Below are 22,702 nucleotides of genomic sequence, written 5' to 3' on the forward strand. Positions count from 1 at the left end.
ACAAGCGAGTTCTCAATGAATGGGGGTGAATAGAGCTAAACGGCTAAAAATAAAAAGTTAAAATAATCTAATTTTTGTAATAATCTAAGTTTTATAAGTTTCTAATCACTTGCCCAGAACTTTCCTTTAATTTGAGGAAGTAGACAGATGTATTTCACTAAAAAAGCAAAGAAAACTGACTATTTTCAGGATATGAATGCATTCTTTTTTCTTAAAAATGTTCAAGCATTTATAAACTATGATTTTACTCAATACCCCATCTTAACCCATGTATTTTGGACTCGCTCACCCTCTAGCATTTGAAAAACCCGGAAACAGTTACAGAGTGGTAATTCTCCTCTCTACAAGTTCTCTGGCTCAGCCACATTTGATTTCCGCTTTCACTCCAACATCAGTCATTCGACTCTGCACTCTCCTCTAAATGAGTGCACTGTTCTCTATTGCAACAGAAAACGAACAAAGCTGGAATCAGCTTCTTCAAATTTTCCCATTCAACCTTAAATGTTGCACCAGTTACCTTCTGGCACCTCATGTTTCACAATGTAACTGCTGCACCATTTAAGATGGAACGGAAAAATTCAAACAAGCTGGCGAATAGTAAACCAACTTCAGCATTGTATAAAACAAACTTTATTGAGCCTAACCAAAGTTCAGTTTATTTCAGGGTCATAGGACTATCATAAACATCAAGACTATCATATCAAAGCTAATGCTAACCAGCTACTCTCTAGCAGCATTTTTAACACTATCAGTTGTTCTATGGATGGTTTGATATTTATTGAATAATGGCTTGAAAGTCATGTATTGTGTTCACTTATTGGGAACCGTCTGAGGCGAAGTACTTTTTGCCAATTTTGAAATAAGACAGCAAAAAGTGTTATAAGTGACTTCTATCACCAGCAGCTCAGCACATTTTTACAGAAATATCATCATATACCCCGGTGAAATGTCAGGAAGGTATTAAGGTATGAAAAAATAGATAACACCCAAGCCTACCTTAATTAAACAACGGTGCCTAATTACTGTGCCCTTAAGACTAATATATGTAATATGTATATTGGCTGCCTTGCATTATGCCTCATTTAAATAACAGTCCAGGCTGTACAACGTGAATGGGCGGAGCTAAGCTGTTGTAGGCTGAATAGGGGGATATATGTAAATGTGTTGGTCTTGACATCACAAAAGTAATTAAATAAATAGTTAAAAACTGCTTATGTGGTTTGGTTGGTGTGTTCTGAAAATTCATTTCTCTGTATTGTGGGCCCTTTAAAAATACACCAAAGAGAAACTACACAGTATTGTAAATGTTAATTTTACCACATCTCCAAAAAAACATGATATTACTTTAGTTTTTATATTTTAAACTGCTCTTTCTGACAATCTGAAGCACCCAGCAAATAAGCTCAAGCTAAAAATCAATATTATTGTGTGACAAAACAGCTGTATAGATGATATTGCCCAAAAGTACACGCAAAGGAATGTAGAGAATGTCCTACATGAGCAGACAGTGTCTTCTCCTCTCTGTGTGAAATAGCACCAAAGAGAGAGGCAACCTTGACAGGCATGTCTGAAGATCAAATGGAGCAGAGGATAAAAGACTCCCTACTCATGCTACATAAACAGATAAAAAACACGCTATGCTGCACCGGCATCCGTGAAAATTTTTCCTCTGCTCTCGGCAACAGTTCGTAATATTTAAGCCCTCACCTGCAGTCTCCTTACTGTGTACGTCTGGCTGGGGATTTTTCTTCCTTAAATAGGTTGACCTTGTGTGCACGGTTATGTTCTAATAATGATGGCGGAACACTAGCAAGAAGCAAGTGAGTCTTTTAATGTCTAAAAACAGCCGTTTGATTACAGAGGATTTGAGAAAGAAGTCCTGGCTAAAGGAGAGAAATGCTGGGTATTCCTCTGTCTTACTTGGCCAGATAATAATCCTGCAGAGATTAGGGATGAGCAGGGGTCAGGAGTAAATCTGTCCAGCAGGCAGATTTACCTGCTGCCCTCTGAAGCAGACCACTGGATTGGACAGACTGAGGGGCAGTTTAAAGAAACTGAGGACTACTTCAGTTTTGGCAGTGTGAACTGCAGGTCAGTTTCAGATGGTCTCACCACGGCTTCTGGTGGTACTGCTCTGTTTCATCCATATAAGCTTTCGGTGCATGTGCCCAAATACAGATGAAATGAATGCAGAGTACAAACAGAAGCCTCTGTCCATATCAGTATTTAACATTGAGCATTTATGAGCCTACAGTCACAAAGTCATGGTATCCTTTTTTTGTCAAAGGTTTTCAAGTTTTTTTTTAAACAGGTAGCAGGGGCTGCACAGCTTCAGATTTTGTAAAGTTGACAGTTATGTGATAAAAGTTGAGTTGACTGACTAATCGCTGGTGATGTCATGAATAAACACAGGAGAAGGGAATGCTTTGCAATAAGCGACTTTAAAAATCCAGAACAAAGCCAAGCTCTACAGGTTTCTAGCGCTAGCCTTCAGGCAACTAGAGAGATGAAACCCAGAATCTCACAAATTTGTATTAAACTTAGGTGCATCCTAGAAGGTCTTGCCGAGACGGCGAGGTCCAGAGAGCCAGAGAAATTTAGAGAACTGTAACTCGTTGAAAATAAGAGTAATCAACTTCAAACTTTACAGCATTATAGTGCATTATGCCCCCTCTCCAGCCACACAAGACTTTTTATTGTAGTTTTCTGGAAACATGAGATGTTCATCATCTGATCTTTGAAGCACTGTAGATCGGCAGAGAAATGTTAGAATGAAGCTAAACTTCACAGGTCAGTAGTAGAGCATGATGTGGCCTTTCCAATAGCTCCACATTGCTAGCCTTCAGGAAACGAGAGATATGGACCCTGAAGTCACTGGGCTTCTCACCTGTTTGCTTCTCTGAGGCGATCATGTTGTTAGTGTCATAATCATGTGATCAGTGACTAGTTGGCATCAAACTTAAAGCATCATCGCTGAGCAGTGAATTCAATAAGTTTACTAGTTGATTAGTCTGTGCAACCCCTAGTTAGTAGCAAGAAAACAAGATGAGTGCTTACAGAGTTTCTCACAGGTTTTGACTATTGCCTGCTCCTGTATGTTACACTGCAGGTTTGTGATTGGTTGTTCTGCATTCACATTGACATTTGCACTTTCTTGTGAAAGTAGGCAGATCATGGCCACATTGAGTAACGAAAGCTTGCAGATTCTCTGATGATAACCAGAAGCATGACTTGAGAGACAATAGACAGAAGTGTTCTAGTGTTCTGGGAGGTTGCTATTTACAGAGTATTACCTAGTAACTAGAGACAGAGGAAGGCTAGTATTTATAGTCCATAACTGATGTTATATGAACATACATGTATTTCTCACCGTGTGTGCAGGTATATGCATGCACCTGCACACACATCCACCTTCACACACTCTCATGCACCTCTTCAGTGCCTAAACCCTGCAGCGCTGATGCTGGATTACATCATCTCCACCCCTCCCTCCCTCTCCCTCTATTCCCCATGGCATGTGCCTCACACTTTGAGCTTGTGAGGGTGAGAATATCACAGGAACGTTACAGCAGAAGCAGCAGTGGTTCAGAGCAAGACAGCAGCAGCTAGCTGGGATCAAATCCTCTCTCTGACAGGCCAACGGAGCGCCTCTCACTCAGCGTCACTCTGCTCCTGCATTAGCCTGCAACACTCAGCAGCTTCAGCACAGCACAGCCTGCTGCACACTCTCTCTCCTTCACCGTTATGAGCGTTCCCCAAGGCTTGGGGAATTCATCACCAGGCCACATGCATAAATTCATGCAGTTACGTAAACGCTTTTTTTGCTGTGTTTTTTCATAGCATGGTGGGCTGCAGTAACATCACACAGAAAGAAGAGAAGACTGCAACTGCACTGGACACGTATTAATGACATTAATGAATGACCTCATCTAACTTCCGCAAGCCGCTGCTAATTGGGCTTTTTCACAGCACAGATTAAGTGTGAAATAGAGGCATAAATGGTCTGTCATATGTTCTGAATGGCAGTGATAGCATGCAGCTAAACTAATGGAAAAAATAATGGATAAAAACAAATGTCCGAAACAGTGAAATTTATAACTGTGTCAGCGGTGCGGCCCTTGCTGTCTTCTGAGTTTCTCTGATTCATGGAAACTATGACTAAAACTAAGCATCTGACTAAATCTAACCAGGGTAAAGTGAGCGGGGTGAGGGGAGGAGCTTATTCTATGTACACACTCACATTCAAATGATTGAGCTTCTTTCTGAAGTTGCTTACAAATTTTACATTTTGTATGTGTAAATCTATAAACTCGTATTTTTCTGTGTTATGTATTTGGAATGCACTTTCTAAGAGAATTAGGGCTAAAAAAAATGAACTGACCTAAGAATTGAAAAATGTATCAAATCTGAAAATATGTTTATCATTACACCATCATTGCTGAGCGAAATATCATCCATTGTTGGTGTCACCCAGCAACACAGATTGTTAGTTTTAGTGGAATTTTTGGTAAGAAAGTCTTAGTAAATGACAATGTATATCTTTTGCTGGGTGCTTAAGAACAGTTTAAAATATGCAAAAAAATTAATAAATCAAATTTCCTTTCTGTAAAGCTGGTTTCAGTCTGATTTTCTGATGTAGTATGTAGACGCTGCTAAACTTTAAGCGCACTACTCACTTTCTGGTCCTTATATGGAAATGAAGCTGCATGTTTGCAACATGTCACAAAAAACAACACTTATGTATCTGTCTATTATCCCAGAGCAGTTTGGCTTCATCCATTCATGGTGAAGTTATAAGGAATGTTTCAGTCTGCACTGATTTTTTACTGACACACTATACAGGGCAGCCAATCAGATCATTTACATATATCAATCTTAAAGGTGCAGTAACAAAAACAATAATAATAATAAGGGATAAAGAGATGTTGAAAAATGATGGTGTAAAAATAAATAATGGCTGTTTTTGGCACATAAACACATACAAACATCATAAGGTGACCTTAGGGACAAGGACACACAGTGTTATTTACACGAGCACTGCCATTATGAAGCTTCATAAGCCATTTGATTGCTAATGGCACCCCCTTATGGAGAATGTGTAGCCTGCTAAACATGAAGGAATGAGTAAGTGAATGAGTGAGTGATTCAGCGAGTGAACAACTAACTTTTAGTTAGTTAGTTAATTAATTAGTTAGTTACAAGGCAGTTCCATGAGGTACTTCGCATCTAAAATATTACAATTTTTGAGCCCTTTAAGGAAAGGAAATGATAAAACCTGTCCAATCAAAACAAGCTATACCACGTATGTAAGAAGTATGGAGTTCATTAATTTTATTAACGCAAACTATCAGGGTACCATGATATAATTTGAAAATATTGTGATGCTGAATTTCATCAGTATTATCTAGCACTGAGCTCAGCCTTTGCTGTGCGGCCTGCTGTGGTTATAACGTGACTGTCGCTGTTGATAGAGCAGAGTTGTGCTCTCAGAGACAAACAGCACTGATGTTAGTGTGTTAGTCACATTGGGGGACGGGGGCTCACACACACAGACACACACAGACACACATACACACTTCTGATAAACTGGCCTGTCAACACTCCACCCTGTCTGTGCTGAGCTGCCAGATTTAAGACCAGACTCAGTACACACACACATACACACACACACAAGTCACTCATACTCACATACACACTCACAGGCAGATTGCTGCAGGGCTCTTGTCGTCTCATACTTCCCCCCTCTGTTGCAGGGCCAGCCGATAAGGCAAATCAGTATTTTTCAATCTGCCCTCACACAGACAGCTAGTGCTCCCCTCTCACACACACACACGTACACATGCACACACACCCAACACTCCGCTCCAGTCTACACAGTACGAGACAGTGAGATGGGCCATCCAGATTTAGAAATGTGATCCAGCGACCTCAATACATAGCCACAATAAGCAAAACCTGCCTGCTTCCCAGTGTAATGGCAGAATGTAAATGCTCTTTAGATTTCTCAGCAGATGCTGCAGTAAGGGAAGGCAAAGCAGGCTTCTGAGATTTTCAAAGAGTTGAGTGTTCATTGCATAAGCAAGGCAGTTCCCCAGTCTTTTGGGGGTCTGTAGCCAAGGTCACCAGTAGCAAGCAGCTATCTGTTCTGCACAGTGTGAACAATGAAGAGCCTTTTAAAGTAATATAGTCAACCCTTGAAAGTTCATGGAATGCCAAGTTATTCAAATTCTTTGGTTTTACCAGCACAGCATTTCCTGGTGGCCGATGAACCGCTAAATGACCTGCCCCTACACTTTGTTCAAAAACAACAGTTAGCTGTTGGCAATTCTGCGTTTCAATTAAATTTCCCCTTACCGTCAAAATGTGCAGTTCTTGGCCCTGTTGAACAACAAAACCCATCAGATTCCTTGCCAAAAGCCAATAGTGAAGTGGGAGACAACCCTCACTCTACTCCAAGCCTGATTATTACACAAAAGGTGAGTGACCCTTAGAAACTGATGACCCTTAGCGACACTAACATATTTGACATGGTTCTGCATGTATATTTTAGCATTATTAGCCACTACCTTTAGCCACTGCTGGTACACTGTTGACATTGGATGGCGATGAAAGCGATAATATACACAGTGATTTAAACATCATAAACAGCTCTGTAAAGTAAACACAGCCTGTGACGAGAGGAAAACAGAAACTCACCGTTCACTGTGAGGTGCACCCAGCTGCCATTGTGGAAGGTGTCGTACTGCTGCTCCAGCATCAGAACCTTGCACTCGTACCAACCCTGGTCTTCCGAGCGCACCCTCTCAATCCGCAGAGATGACTTTCCATGCAGGGTGGCTCGACCTGGGGAAGGAAGGCATTTTGAGTTTTTTTTCAGTACAATACTCCTGCTTATATTTATACTGTGTAGAAAGTGATCTACAATTAATTTTATGTCATTCTGTTCTCTTGGTTCAGCAACTGGACTGCTTTACTGTTGCTCAGACATCTCACTTTGTAACTTTTTTTTAGAGTAAAAGATCCCAAAAACATCTGAATAGCACTTGACAATCTTCAGTTTCTGTGCTTATAGATGTATTAGGACGTTCTGGTGCAGCACCTGAGAAATTTACTTAGTACTTAAGGTTCAACGTGGAAGAGAAACTAGCCTTTTTCCTGATACTTTTGAGTCATTGTCAAAGAGCACAAGGAAAAGACTAGTTTCTCTTCAACCTAAGTCCATATATGATTGTAACAACTTTTGCTTGAGTACTGAATTAGGCTACTTTTCTCAGCTCTGGTAGTTTGATATCAAATGGAACAAATGCATCAGAAAGAAAGAAAACCAAGAGATTTGGGAGCAACGGTTCCTACCCTGGTCCTGGAGTCTTTCCCTGCAAATTATGGTGTTTTTCTGCTCTAATGTATTCAGCTAATCAGCTAATTGACAAGCCCTAATTCAACTGAATTGAAGTGGGTGTGTTAGGCAGAGAAAACATTAACATATACAAACAACAAAATGAAAAGCTAGAAACTACCATCAAATGCCTGCAGGTGGCGATATGACGTGCACATATCCCCACTTATGCGTGTATAATTATAACCACAACAGAAACCATCAACAGTACGTGACACATGTAAACAGTGAGACTGAGCCCTGGGTGAACCAGTGTGTAGAGTGCTGGAGGTCATTACACAGCTCTGCTTCAGTAATGAAATCTAAGTGTTTGTCTTTCTGCCTGAGCGCGCACACACAGCCTGTGCCCGCTGCTGCAGAGCACTGATGAGGGCCTTGTTTGGTGACTCCAGTATTAGGTCAGAGAGTCTGGGCTGTCTCTGTAAGGGGGGATTGGGAGATGAGCGATGGGAGAACAGTCATGGCCCGTGGTCATTTCTGACACTCTATTCCCAGCTCCTTAGAGGAAAAACACAACTCTAACCACAGCAGATGCAGGCAAATCCATCAAGATGCTGTGCTCCTAGCAGCCTAGGTTGCCAGCAATGCTTGCAGTCTTCAAGGGTCAAGCAGTGAAGGGGATTTATGCCTCTTTCTCTGAATTCTGGCAACTGCTCAGAACAGATGGCGGGCAACGATATCAGCTTAGGCAAAGGCAATTCGCATGAAGACAACAGAAGACAGGGATATTATACAGGCCTCTTTACTCTTTGAGAGAACTTTCTTAAATGGTGAAAGTGGCATAATACTGTGGCCTGTCCCACAAGTAAAACACTGGTATCGTCACTGTCATTAGAAAACCATGTAACTCCATTTTTTTGTATATCATCTTTTTTTTTTACAACACTCAAATACCAGCTGCTCTTTACATTGTGTGAACATTTCATGATGAATAGACCAACTAAGATGGTCCAAAATGACTTGAATAAAACATCATAGGGCATTAATATCTGTTGAAGTGCAGAGATTTTCTTATGACAGTGCCAATATAGCATTTACATGATTTTGTGAATAGGATATGCACTATTATATGTTGCTGATATAGGAGTTTTGAGCTGATCCCAATATCAAGAAGTTTCTATCTATTGATGTCAATGCCAAAGCCAATACACACAGATTTATAAAATATATAAACAGGGATTAGCATTACAGAGAGATGTCACACTTATTTATAGAAGGATACAAATGCAATTCTATAAATAAAATGCAGACATTTTAGAACAGTAGCCCAGAGTTCAGCTCTTCCACAATACAATAAATTCATGACCACATAGCTGTATGAAATATTGTTTTTTTATTGAGAAAATATTGATAATTCTTTTTTAAAAATCATCTTCAGATACCAATATTAATCTGATGTTATCATGCATCCCTAGTTATAACACACAACCTCAAGTGTTCTGTTGTGTGTGTGTGTGTGTGTGTGTGTGTGTGTTTAAAGTTATCTTTAACACATAATGACAAAAAAGAATAAAATCATCATTTCTATTGGTATATATGTCAATGAAATATTCACAGAATGTAAAGCGCAGCTGAAGTGAACTGGTATAAAAAATAGAAAAAATAGTGTAAAGCCTGATGATTTCTAGCAAACAATAAAAATATGTATTTTTTGCTCATTTTTATTTAATAGAATTATCATGCTGTATTCAAACTCTGCAAATATTAGTAAATTATAAGTTTAAATACTTAAGAATGGGAATAAAAGGGTTAAAATCTTGAAATGCACCATGGAAAACTGTCTAATCAGGATTATTTTCCTATTGTATCTAAGTATATACAGCCAATTTATCTCTCCCATTGGTTAGGCCTTCAGGAGCTGGACAGATGGCCTTAAAAGTTAGTTTAACTGCCATCTTGAGCATCTCAAGATCATTGCTCTCAATTGGAAAGGGACAGAAGAATGGACCAATCGTGTTTTGATTTACAGTTGGACCAATTTAGTGTGAAAAAATGTCACGGTAGGCCTAGATATGTCACTGACTGTAAATCAAACTATAGGCTAACAAGGTTTGAGTCGGTTGTTATAAATGGAAAACAGCAGCAGCTCTATGTCAGGGCTCTTTATTGAAAGTCACTGTAAAATAATAACATTAATATTGCTTTCAAGCTTCAAATGCTTGTGTACAATGTAGAATAGACTCAAATGTACATGTGAACAAGCGCTAACATACATAATAACCATTAGTGCTAACATACAATGTGAAATGTTTAAGAGGGACCAGAAGAAATTAGCATTATTGTGTTTTTATAATTTATTGATATTCATACCCCAACTCAAGGCCTAGATCTAATAGTCACGATTCACCACTGTGTGACAGTGTTGATGTCCATAAGTGTACAGTATTTGTCGAGCTACAGTATGGGTCAGCACTAGCACTCAGTCAGTGGATCTCTGGAGTGTTGATGATGGCAGAGCTCCAGATGTTCCTCCTGCTCTTCTCTCTCATGCTGACACAGAACTGTCCCGCTGCCATCACGTGGCTGCAGTATCACCATCAGTCTGTCTGCAAAGCTCCACTTATGACTGTTACGTCCTCTGAGACAGGTCAGGATCAACCACACAACCACACAGAGAGCTCCACCACCAAAGACATCTTCACTTTCAGAGAAGTAGGCCGAACTTGAGCATCTCAAGATCATTTGTGTCAGATGGCATGATGTCTATTTAGGCTGAGAGAAGGTCTCTTTCAGATTGCTCACTCAAATCATTGAAAGAGACTCTCCAAAACAGATCTTTTAGGTAGATTTGGGTAAAAAGTTCATCTTCTACTAGCACTAGTATTTTCAAGCTCAGCTGAGAAAGCATGCCACCACTTCCTGGAGACTTACAGATCAATACAGCTGAGCTGGAAATGGGAAAATGGGTTACGGCAGCAGAGTAGCAAAAGGAGAACAGTGGAAAGTCACGGGATGCCTTTAGAGCAATGCTGAAGTGGTGACAGGAGCAGGAGAAACAACACTGACACACTGCTGGTTAAAGATAGTCCTCAGGTGGAGACATTCTGGAGGAGCTGTAGAGGTCAATACAGCAGCCTTGCTTCAAGCTGCTCTCTCTCTCTCTCTCTCTCTCTCTCTCTCTTTCTCTCTCTCTCTCTCTCTCTCTCTGGTGTGTGCTTACGTAACTTCAGTGCTCTCTTTAAAGAAAGAGGACTAGAGAAGGTGACTGTTTCCTTTTTAAAAATATAGACACAGAAGCAGTAGTACAGACACAGCTTTCTTTATATGACATTTTTGCTGCCAAAGCAGGCCTTTAGCATGGAATATCTGTTCAGCACAGATGTTCAGGGACCAAAAAGACATCATTCCCAGAACACTGTATTTACTATTAATGAGCTCGACAAAGCTCTTAGTTATCTGTCATCTTTGGCCATTTCCAGTGATAACTGCACCCTCTGTACAGCTCAAACAGAGGCATGTCAATCGTCATTCTTAAACTTCATTCAGTGAGCAGTTGATGAGAAATGGCCCTTTTGTGGGAGATGAAAGAGTAAGCTTGTCTGGAGCACATCGACCGGCCTGTTCGGAGTGAGACGACTCTCTTTAGTCTACAGTGAACTGTGACCACTGACAGCACTGCCCATGCCTCAGACACACAGGCCCAAACAAAGCAGCACTGTGTGATGGAGGGGAGACATTAGTCTAGAGGAATGGGCGCCTGCCTTAGATCAGAGGAAATGTGGAGCTGTATGAGAATGCTCTTATGTCCAGAGGATGAGGAATCACTAAGACTAAATGCTGCTTTATTCAGGACATAACATAGCTCTCTGCTGGCCAATTGCTAGAGTCATTTATTTAGTTAGATATTTTATAACACACCTATCACATGCAATGGCATCATCCCTTGCTGAATAGACACTTACCAACCTTTTTCTCTATCTATGTGTGCTTTATATATTCAGTCTCACCAGGACCTCAAGGTCTTTGCAGGGGCTTTTCTCAATATTTTCATCAATATTTTATTTATTTATTTTTTTAATTTTTTTATTTTGGACAGGAGGACTTTACAATAAAACTGTAGACATTTTTGATGATTGTGAGCCTGATAATACATATACACTCACTGAGCACTTTATTAAGGACATTATACTAACACCAGGCAGGGCCTCTCTTTGCTCTCAAAACAGCCTCAATTCTACGTGGCATGGAATGTTGGAAACATTCCTTTGAGATTCTGGTCCATGTTGACATGACTGCATCATGCAGTTCCAGCAGATTGTTCAGGTGCACTTTCACGCTGTGAATCTCTTGTTCAACCACATCTCAGAAATGTTCTGTTGGATTCAGATGCAGAGACTGTGAAGGCCACTGAAGAACATCAAAATCAGTCATGTTCATTAAACCAGTTTGAGGCAACTTTGCTTTGTGACATGGTGCATTATCATGCTGGAATTATCCATAAGAAGATGAGTAAACTGTGGCCATGAAGGGATGTAGATGGTCAGCAACAATACTCAAATAGGTTGTGGCATTCAAGCAATGATTGATTGGTATAAACAGGTCCAAAGTGTGCCAAGAAAACATTGCCCATACCATTACACCACCTCCACCAGCCTGGACTATTGACACAAGGCAGACTGGGTCCATGGATTCATGCTGTTGGTACCAAAATCTGATCCTACCAGCTGTGTGCCTCAGCAGAAATCAAGAGTCATCAGAACAGGCTACGTTTTTACAATATACAACTGTCCCCAGTTTTCTGTTCTTGGCTGACAGAAGTGGAATCAGATTTTTCCCCATTCTGATGGTTGATGTGGACTTGACCTGATTCTGCTGACCTGCATCTGCATGATTTTATGTACTGCACTGCTGCCACATGACTGGCAGCAGTGCAGTCGTTTTGAAAGTTATGACTACAAATATATGCATTACTAGGTTCTGCTGTGTTCTTCCTACATCATGCTACAAAAGCGACTTACGTGCAAAAACCATTCTCGAGCAAGTTCGAAATCCGCATCCACATGCTTTACATTTAATGAAACACATGTAATATGTTTTCATTTTCATATAATTTACACATTTAATGCAGTAATAGGCCAATGACTGGACAAAATTATAAGCCCTTTCAAATATTGCAAGGGTTTGTTTGCATGAATTTGAGATCACAAATACCTGGAAGGACCATACATTACATGTCTTTATGCACCTGATTGCGCTGTATGCTCTATGTTGTTTGTTGTATCCATATCAAGAACAATTCTGATGTTCATAAATACATAATATACTGGTGAATACTGTGTTTTTCTGATTTTCTATACAGCTGTGCTCCTCCTGTGACTACTAAAGAACACAGTCACTTTAGAAAATAATAGTGTCGCAGCATGCACTGCAGAGAGCTAGTCTACAGCACATTTAGGTAACGCACATTTGTATGCAATATGCTCTGAAGCTAGGCACACAGAGCTTGGTAGAGCTGCTGGGGGTCTGAATATCTTAATCCTTTCAACAACGTTTCAAAATTTCTGCTCGGTGCTGAGGAATATGTTAAAGCTGCTGCTGGAAAATTCAGCCGAGATTTCAGGAGTGAGCGTAAGAGGGGAAAATTTCCTTTCGATCTCATTATCATTCAGTGTGAGCACAAGCCATTAAAATTGCATATCCTGCCCTTAGCGACATCTGATAAACTATCAAAGTTCTTTGCTTTCATAAATCTGACATGCTCTTAAATGATGCCCTTTCTGTCTCCAACTCCGTATCAATGGCGTAATTCCTAATCTAGATTTGAGAATAAAACATTACATTTGATCGGCCCCCCCCGCCCCCCACACTGCCCCAATCATCCACTCCCCTCAAGCTGATCTGTAGTACTGTACCTCATGCACCTTGCTGGAGGTCTGGGCTGCTACATACTGTATCCAACAGTGCAGAATAAAGGGTTGTGTCTCAACATTGTGTTTTAGGAAACTGTAGGACATATTTTTATGAAAGAGAGTAAAAACAGTCTATATGTCCTGTAATTTTGGTATACCATACTTCACATACTCCCTTTTCAACATTCATCACTTTCTAATGACAAAGATTGCTTTCTTGACTTATGTCATATTTCAAATCTTGTGCAAACACTGTGAAAGTGGTGTGATTTTCTCATGCTAAAAGAATGTCGCTCTCATATTTCAAGCACATTTGTTGAATAAGACATATTATAAACTTCATTTTCAAAAAGTTGTGACATTATGAAAAATGCAAATAAAAACAGAAAGTAGTGGTTTGTAATTCCAGTTTGAAGTTGTAAACAGCACAAAGTGTCTTATGTGTCTTATGAACTTCATTGTTTTTGTAAAGACACACTCATTCCAAATGTGATGCCTGCAACATGTTCCCAAAAAGCATATTTACCACTGTGTTACATCTCTTTTCCATTTAACTGCACTTAGTAATTAGTTGGGGACTGCAGAAACCAACTGACGCAGAATGAAAGAGGAATTTTTGCCACTCTGCCATTATACAAGTCTTCAGTTGCACAACTGTATAGGGTATTTTGTGCTTCATATAGCACCACATGTTTTCAATGAGAGACTGAAAATGTAGACTACAGGCAGGTGAGTCTAGCATCTGAACTCTCTCTGATTATGCACCCACACTGTTTTAACACATGCAGAATGTGGCTTGGCATTGTAATGAAAAAGAAAAAGACACTGACTAGAAAGCAGCATATGTTGCTCCAAAATGTGCATGTATGTTTTAGTGTAATGGAACCTTCACAGATGTGCAAGTTATTAATGCCATGGCCACGCCCATACCATGACAGACTCTGAAACTTTATACTGGAAACAATCGGGATAGTCTTCTTAGGCTACGTTCACATTACAAGGCTGAAGTGGCACAAATCTGATTTTTTGCCCTAATGTGACTCAGATCTGATGTTTTCAGGGCTGTGTGGACACACAAATCTGATCTTTTCAAATCCGACCTGAGTCACTTTCATATGTGGTCCTAAATCGGATATGTATCCGATTCGTGGCCATGCGGCCTTAATGTGAACGCTCAGATGGGAATTCATGTGTTTTTTTTCCCACTGCGCATGCCATCATTCAGCGTTACCATGTCAGCAGCGCCAAACAGAAGTTAAAGCTGTAAACGGTGGAAAAGCAACACATCTCACCTTTTTCGCCTTCGTCTCGCTCTAATAATGAACAGCTGAGAGCTGATCAGAGTTAATTATCTTTACAGGCTCGTTCTGCTCCTTTGTTTGCTGATGATGCACGTGACGCACGTGATTCATTCACGTGACGTTACTGAGTAAGATGTGCGCATGCGGGTCATTTCAGGACGCCGGTTCATTCACATTAATGACAGATTTGAATCACTTACCTAAACGAGTGTGAACCATCGTGTCAGACAGAATAGATTTGAGCAAAAAATCGGATTTGAGCAATGAAGCTTGTAAGACCATAATACAGGTTTCCACTGAGCATAGAGCCCAGAGTAGTCAATGCTTTGATATGGCTTCCGCTGTGCATTGGATAGTCTTAACTTGTTAAAGTATTCCCGAGCTCATGTGGATATCCATCATAGAAGCATTTTTTAATGGAGTGCCATCTGAACGATCAAAGGTCATGGGCGTTGGGTTGACGTTTTTGGCCATGCCCTTTACATACAGAGATTCTCTGGATTCCATGACTTTTTGGATGATATTATTCACCATAGAGTGTGAAATGCCTAAAATCCTTGCAAATGCTCACTGAGGAACTGTTGGATTATTCGCTGACACATTTTTTGGCAAAGCGATGAGCCTTAACCCATCCTTGCTCACAAAGGACTCAGCCTTTCCTAGATGCTCCTTTTATACCAGAGCATGATAAGATGCTTTTTGGACATTTCACAATGTCCCAAGTCTTGTATGGCCCCTGCCCCAATTTTTTTGGAACATGTCACCGGTATCAATTTCAGAATAAGCACATATTTTCAAAAAACAATGATGACGAGGTGAAACACTGAATATCCTGTCTTTTTTTGTTTAAATACAGGTCTAAATGGGTGTACAAATCTCTGCTATCTGTTTCTTTGCATTTCTTTGAATTAAGGTTTGTATTAGGGAATGTCATTTGTTGCACCAAAAAGCCTGTAATTGTTCAGACGTTTTAATGGAGAATCTTTTTATCTGATGTAGACTGAAACTAATCTCCTGCATGGCTTACAACTAAACACAGATTACTTTTCAGTCATTTCTTATTGCATATTAGAGTAAGAGTGAAAATATTCTAATTGGAATGAAGCCATTTCTACTAGATTTGGCTAATTGCGTTTCAGTACATTTTCAATGTGCACAAATGAAGCTAAAGGACTATTTACCCCAGAAGGAAAAAAGACAGTATTCACTTACAGTATATATAAACGGCAAAGACTATCCAGACTACATAAGTGCACTGTGCAATAATAATGTGGAATCTCTGCATCACTTTTTTGGCGGAGATCTTAAATCTGCATATTAAACCTCTTGAACTCCAGGCCTATAATGCAGCTATCAATCTTATTACATTATTCAGTGACTTCTATGAAACTAACATGTACGTTATGTAGTTATGAGAGTAAGGAACCGAGGTGTGGGACCACATACAGGCTTCTAGGGCTCAAAATAGTGTTTCTTAATCCTGTTTCTGGTGACCCACACCACTGCACAGCTTCAACTATTCCCTGCCCCAACACACCTGATCCAGCTCAAGAAGGGCTCCATAATCAGTTAATGAGCTGAATCAGGGGTGTTGAGTCAAGAGACACCTGAAACTGTGCAGCGCTGTGGGTTGCCAAGAAAAGGATTAAGAAACACTGGTTAAAGGGTTAATTTATTAAAGAGCATTAATAATGTTAATGGTATTAAAGCTCAGTGTAGTGAGGTATGCTCTGTTTGTGTGCATGTTTGTTTGTTTCTGTATATTTTTGGGACAAAACTGGGCTAATTTGTAATGCTTACAACTCTCTAAAGTGTTTTTTTTTACAAAAGCTACAGGATGTTGCTTTTTTAGCACTGAAAGTGCAAAATGATTTCTTTTTAGTTAGCCAAGGGGGAGGGGTGGGTGCTTGAGCCTATCCCAGCAGTCATTGGGTGGAAGGCAGGATACACCATGGACAGGATGCCAGTCCATCGCAGGGCAAAACAGACAACTGATTATTAGAATTTAACACGTCTGTTTGGCTCAGTAAAAACAAATTATGTTATTTATTTGTATTATATGTATTTCATGTGATCGTTTTGTTCACACAGTGTGAGTTTTGGCTAATAAAAATCAGCCAAAAAACAGTCATTGACCATTTTGGCTATAAAGTAATCAGTAACCAAACTGACCATAAAAATTTTTGATGTACCCCAAAAATGTGTGGTACATCTAGTTTTTACATACATATCGCTGCTGTCGGAATATCTCCAAAATGATAACTTTACAGGAAAAGGAAAAAACCTACTTTTTTCAAGTCAACGGAACCAGACGTTTTTCCAAATAATTTTGGGCTGTTTCTTTTGGTCCATTCTCCATTAAATTTACAAACAATGTAAAGGGCAACAGACATTTTCAAACTATGTCAAAAACTGAAAAACAACAAAAATGGAGATACATATTTTTTTTTCAAAAGCAGCAATACGTTCATATTCTAAAAAAGGTATAAAAACAATGTGTGTGTGTGTGTGTGTGTGTGCATGACTAATGTAATGCAGTCATGGTTCTGGAAGCTCACCGGCGTATTCCGGATCCACATGGGGAGGGTAGAAGCGGAAGTTGATGAAGAAGGGGATGGGGACTCCGTACTTAAACCACTCCACCACGTAGGGCTGGCCGTTGAGCGGGTGGGACACGTCACATCCCAGAACCACGGTCTCCCCAGCACGGGCCGTCACAAACTGGGGCTCCTCTCTGACTCCGTGGGCACCTACAGCAAAGCACACAGACACACTCAATGAGCAACATCATTCACCAACACATGGAAAAAAGTGGCGGAAGTGCAGTCTATACACCCACCATCCACTTTACTGGAAATACTTACACTCACTAAGCACTGTATGAGCTCCTTATAGGTCCATTATATAGGTCTTTGGAAAAAGTAATGCACTGAATTTAACTGATTTAAAAGTATGCATCATTTCCACATGAATAAAACGTATTACATAACACAGTTCTGTCTTTCATTTATGTACTGTTGGCAATATCTGTGCTGATGTATCATATTTTATTGATGTGAAAATGATGTACACATTTGAATCAAGTAAGCAGCCTAGGCTGAAACTCTCATTATCAATGGGCTTGCTGCTCTAGGTCAAACTGGTAGATATATGTAAGTGCATTGGTTTTTATGCCATCTCCAAAACAACAACTGCATATTTACTTGTTTTTGCAGTTTAGATTCCACATACAGAACACATGGAGCAGTGAATGAATGGCACATTTTAAAACTTGAATGTTGACCTCTCTTTTGTTAAAAAAGAATTCTTTTTACATGATATGAGCCTTTTAAAGTCAGTGCCATGACTCAAGCAAAATACCTTCAGTACAAGTTGACCAAGAAAGAGGCTGGTTGCATAGTAAATCTATGTCACTAATGAGACTCCAGGCTATGTGTTCTACCAGAGCATTGATTTTCAGTTAATTCTTGCATGAGTAAACTCTATAACCGGATATAGTGTGGCTATTTTATAAATCAATACACACACTCATTCATCCCTGTTTACTCGACCCTGGCTGAGTTCTGCTGCTTTAAGCACACAGAGCACTACAGAAATACTCAGCATTGCTCATCACATATCTGATTAAAGGGAAATTCCACTGATTTTTCAATTTTTTTGGAATGTGAACAAAACCTACTGAGTTTGAATTTGTTTGGTGGTGAAAGGCATCAGGGGCCATGATGTCTACACAGAAATACAGCCATTTTATTTACAAAATAACCAGTGAACCTGAGTTTTATATGTAATATTGATAATGGTAAAATAGTTGTAAATCTGAAGAAAGTGTCTTTCTTTGGGCACTATTTTGCTTTACAATGTCCTGCATTTATCTGTCCACCATGAATGCACTACAAATACTTTTTAGACCAAAATCACACCTCAAAGCTATCATTAATCAAAGTCTCAGGAACCAGGAAATATTCCCAATCTTTTCATGTATTGATATTCTGTATGCACTTTGGGAATCTGGTACATATCACCACCACTGTTGAGGTGGAATACCACCGATTTTTTCAAACTGTCAGAACGATTGAATGGGTAAGATGTAGAAAATGTCATTCAGAGTGGTTTGATGTGAAATCCTCCGTTCTTGAGAAACTTACCAAGTCAGAATTGGTAATAGGAACCAAACATCCAAAGAGTTGAATGCCCCTAAAAGCTCCCTCGCAGAAAACTATTTTATCATTATCACACGTATGAAAACTCAGAAGACATGTGTAGGTTCACTGGTCACTCTGAATAGCAAATAAAATTATTAAAATGTATTAGATATTGCATGACATGGATCTTATCAAAGCCACTGTAAAGAAAACAGAACTAGTAAGTTTACAATTGATCTCTGAACATCGAACTACACTGAATGACTTTGTATACATCTCAATAATTGAATTATGTAGAAGTTTAGAAAAATCATTTCCCCTTTAACAACTCTGACTTGGTAAGTTTCTGTAGAACGGTACATTTCATATCAATAAATTCTGAATGACTTTACATCTTAAATTTTTAATTACATGGAATTTGGAAAATTCAGTGGAATTCCCCTTTAATATACAGAGCTGCACAATATATAATTTGATAACTGTTATCATGATATTAGCCTTTGCAATACTGCCACTGCAGAAGCCATATGCAAATGAGCCTCTAACCAACCACTACATACATATAACCTAGGCTAAACCACATCTATGTTGCATTGAGGGTTCACCAATGCGCAAGGCAAATCCCAATTGCAATATGCAGTGATATAGTTGCAATATGGCATTTTGTCCAAATCATGTAGCCCTATTAACACATTATAAAAGAATTCATAAAATACAAAGTTATGTTATTTATATTATGTGTTTTATGCTTTGCAGTTAACATTAGGCAGGCATGGGCAGTGCAAAATCTCTAACGGAAAAGAGAAGAACAAAATAGGCATTAAATAATTGGCTTCAACCCACTCTTACACTCGACTCTGCGGCAGTTTCATTAGAGCGTTCTGTAAATACAGCTGAGAATCACTGAAACAGACAAAGATAAATATCATCTCTCCCAGCTGAAGCTCAGGATGCTGAAAGCACACATCTTTCCTCAGTGCTCTTAGAAGCAGGAGTCACCTTGGCTAGAGGTCACAGCCGAATAAAAGTCTGACTGACATAATTACCTTAACACAGGCTACAGCTACATACTCTGCTTTTATACAACACTATATATATTTATATATATATATATATATATATATATATATATATATATATATATATATATACACTATATACAACAAACACTATATCTATCACAATTATAGTAAAAGCAATGTTCAAGGTTTCACAATAGCAGAAATACACCACGTCTAGAAATAGGCTGCCTTTGCTGTCCTTTTAAAAGAATAAAACAGAACAAAACAGCCAGAAAAATTAAAATATGTCAGGTTTGCATCCCTCTAGTATAGAGTAACAGTACTCATGAAACGCTAATTGAATCAATGCAAGCTTAAATATCATCTGATGCTGCTTAGAAAATGCTGTTATAGCAAATTCTTTCTAACCACAGTATAGGATAATGTCCAAAGTACTATGGGACCATAATTGGTTAAACAGGACATCTGACACAGCAGGTTTAAAATGCTGCCTTATTCAGGTGTTTCTTTTCCATACTGAGACATGTCACAGAAGGCTGCGGAGTTGAATGATGAAGCCCGCAGCTGTGATTAAATATTCTCAGTTGCCACTGCTGTCTCTCTCTCTCTCTCTCTCTTTCTCTCTCTCTCTCTCTTTCTCTCTCCTTCATCCATCGGCCATAACGATGTGCTGATGAGCGGCGCGCTGCTGCCAGTGCGTCCCCATGCATATACCCCAGACTCCCCCCCTGCATCCTCTACCTACTGCAGCACCGCCTGCTGATTGGCTGCCAATGACATCACCGGTGAGCAAAACAAGCCATGGAAGGTATGACTTCACTGTATATGCATGGATGAGAGCAACAAGCGGTTAACAAGCTCCTCTCCTTCACTCTCCTCCAGGACTACTGCCGTTTACAATGAAAGACACAGGGGAGCAGGGCGAGCAACCCATTTGATCTCTGGGAGAGAGAGGAGGAGGGGACAGAGAGACACAGAGAGATCTGCTCTTATATACACATTTACATCCTATAGAGGGGGCTCGAACACCCAGTCTGGCTGATTAGAGTTTAAAGGAGCCTTATCCTACATTTTTCCCGCATTTTATTTTTTTCCATGAGATCCATTATGATATTTTTGTTATGTGCCTAAAAAACAGTCACCGGTCATTTTCCGATCTTTCCTATCTTTATTTTTACATGACATTTTCCGATCTTTCTTTATCCCTTAGAAAAAAAAACTGATTTTGTACTTTGTCTCAAAAAATAATAAATGTAAATAAGCTATGTTCTGATTGGTGGAAACACTCCTTATAACTTTAACATGAATGGGTGGAGTTAAAACAATGCAGGCTGGAGAGATGAATATATGTAAATGTGTATTTGTAACATCGGAAAAATTATGAATCCTACACAGGCTGATTTTTGCTGTTTAGTTTTCATACATGGCCACTATGGACTGGAAAGTAAAAGATACATTTTGAAACAATTGTTACATTCTAGATCAAACTCTTTTGTGTCAGAAAGTGGGGAAAAATGGTTTTAACGTCATTTGTCTATATTTGCCTGGGGGTAGGGCTGAAAGAATATTCGTTTTTATATATATATCGCAATTTAAAAGAGTGCAATTTTCAAATTGCAAAGGCTGCAGCTTGTATTATAGTCTTATAGTGTATTATCAACACCGTTGATTCGTTGCAAGTTTTAAGCAGGGAAATTTAACCAAAAAACATGGAGCTTGTGAACTGCTTTTAGATGAATTTGACTAATCAGACACAACCAAATATCCATGTGCTGTGACATCACAACCACAAATAACTGGCAGGTTGGTGCACTGTGTTAAGTGCTCAAGCCTCAAGCCAGAGAAAGTGTACGCTGGTCTCCGTAGCCAAAAAAAGGCCCATACCTAAAGTTAGAGAAAACAATCGCATTGAACAATCGCAATTGTAATTGCAGTATTGGTCAGAAAAACTGCAATTAGATATTTTGCCAAAATCGTTCAGCCCTACCTGGGAACCGCTGTCTTACTGTATTATCCTGATCACAACATACAAAGAAAGATGCAATGCATTTTGGAGGAGTGCTGGCAATTCTGTCTTGACTTTAAATATAATCACAATGTCTATACCTGCACATTGTCAGATTCCACTGCATTTTTTCACCTTAAACAACACATCTTCACTGGCATAACAAAAGATCAAAACTGGCCAAACTAAACCATGGCTGTTTGATAAGCTTGCAATACATAATACTTCAAGAATATTTTTGTGAAGGACTGAATCAGAATCATATTAAGATGTACTTAGTCTGTTCAACTGAGATACATTTAACGATTTACTGCAACTCAAAGACTGTAACTACGCTTAGAACTGTTTGAAGAAAGGGTCTTAATTAGTATCTTGGAGATGATTCTATAAATAAGAGAATGACAGTCTTTCAACAGTAATATCTCTTCATTGCTATAGCCTTGGTAACCAGCCAATTCATCTTAAATACACATCTGCCTTCATTAGCAAATACAGACACACAATAGAACAGATGAAATGAAAAGCAATAAGACAGAACTTCAAAAAATCAAGATTCTAAAATCCAAAACACTAACATCACAATTTCATTTGATGGCTGTATAACCCGGAAAAGCTCAAGATCAGTCATCTACGACAAGACTTTTTCAAGGCTGAGCTCCTGAGATCAAAAAGCTCAGTGACGAAGCTTTCAAATCGATAGAGAGAAAAAGCGTGCACCATAAACAGGATTGCTCCTGACTGTGCAATTACTGCTGGCCTGTCCACAGTGCAATGGGATACAATGAAAGAGAGGTGTGAATGTAACGCTTTATGTCTCTGTAAACAGCCAAAACTGTCTATATTAGTGAGACTAGAGAAAAAACAGAAGGTAGGAAGAGTGAAAACAGGCAAAAAAGAGAAGAAATTTGCTATGTTTGACAGAGCAGATCAAATGGCATTAATTCCCTCCATGACTATCATAATTGCTCCACTCATCTGCATTTACCC

The 22,702-nt window shown here is 39.3% G+C and overlaps 1 protein-coding gene across 1 annotated transcript in view; it reads right to left on the bottom strand.

Annotated features, from left to right (window-relative positions):
• Nucleotides 1–22,702, bottom strand: part of igsf9bb (immunoglobulin superfamily, member 9Bb) — a 150,781-nt gene that overhangs the window by 97,608 nt on the left and 30,471 nt on the right. Inside the window, exons 2-3 of the mRNA XM_036588980.1 lie at nt 17,105–17,296; nt 6,697–6,843 (exon numbers count right to left, since the gene is read on the bottom strand). Coding sequence (XP_036444873.1) covers nt 6,697–6,843; nt 17,105–17,296 — 339 coding nt within the window. The remainder of the gene's footprint in view (nt 1–6,696; nt 6,844–17,104; nt 17,297–22,702) is intronic.

This window comes from Colossoma macropomum, unplaced genomic scaffold (assembly GCF_904425465.1).
Source record: "Colossoma macropomum unplaced genomic scaffold, Colossoma_macropomum, whole genome shotgun sequence".
Lineage (NCBI taxonomy): Eukaryota > Metazoa > Chordata > Actinopteri > Characiformes > Serrasalmidae > Colossoma > Colossoma macropomum.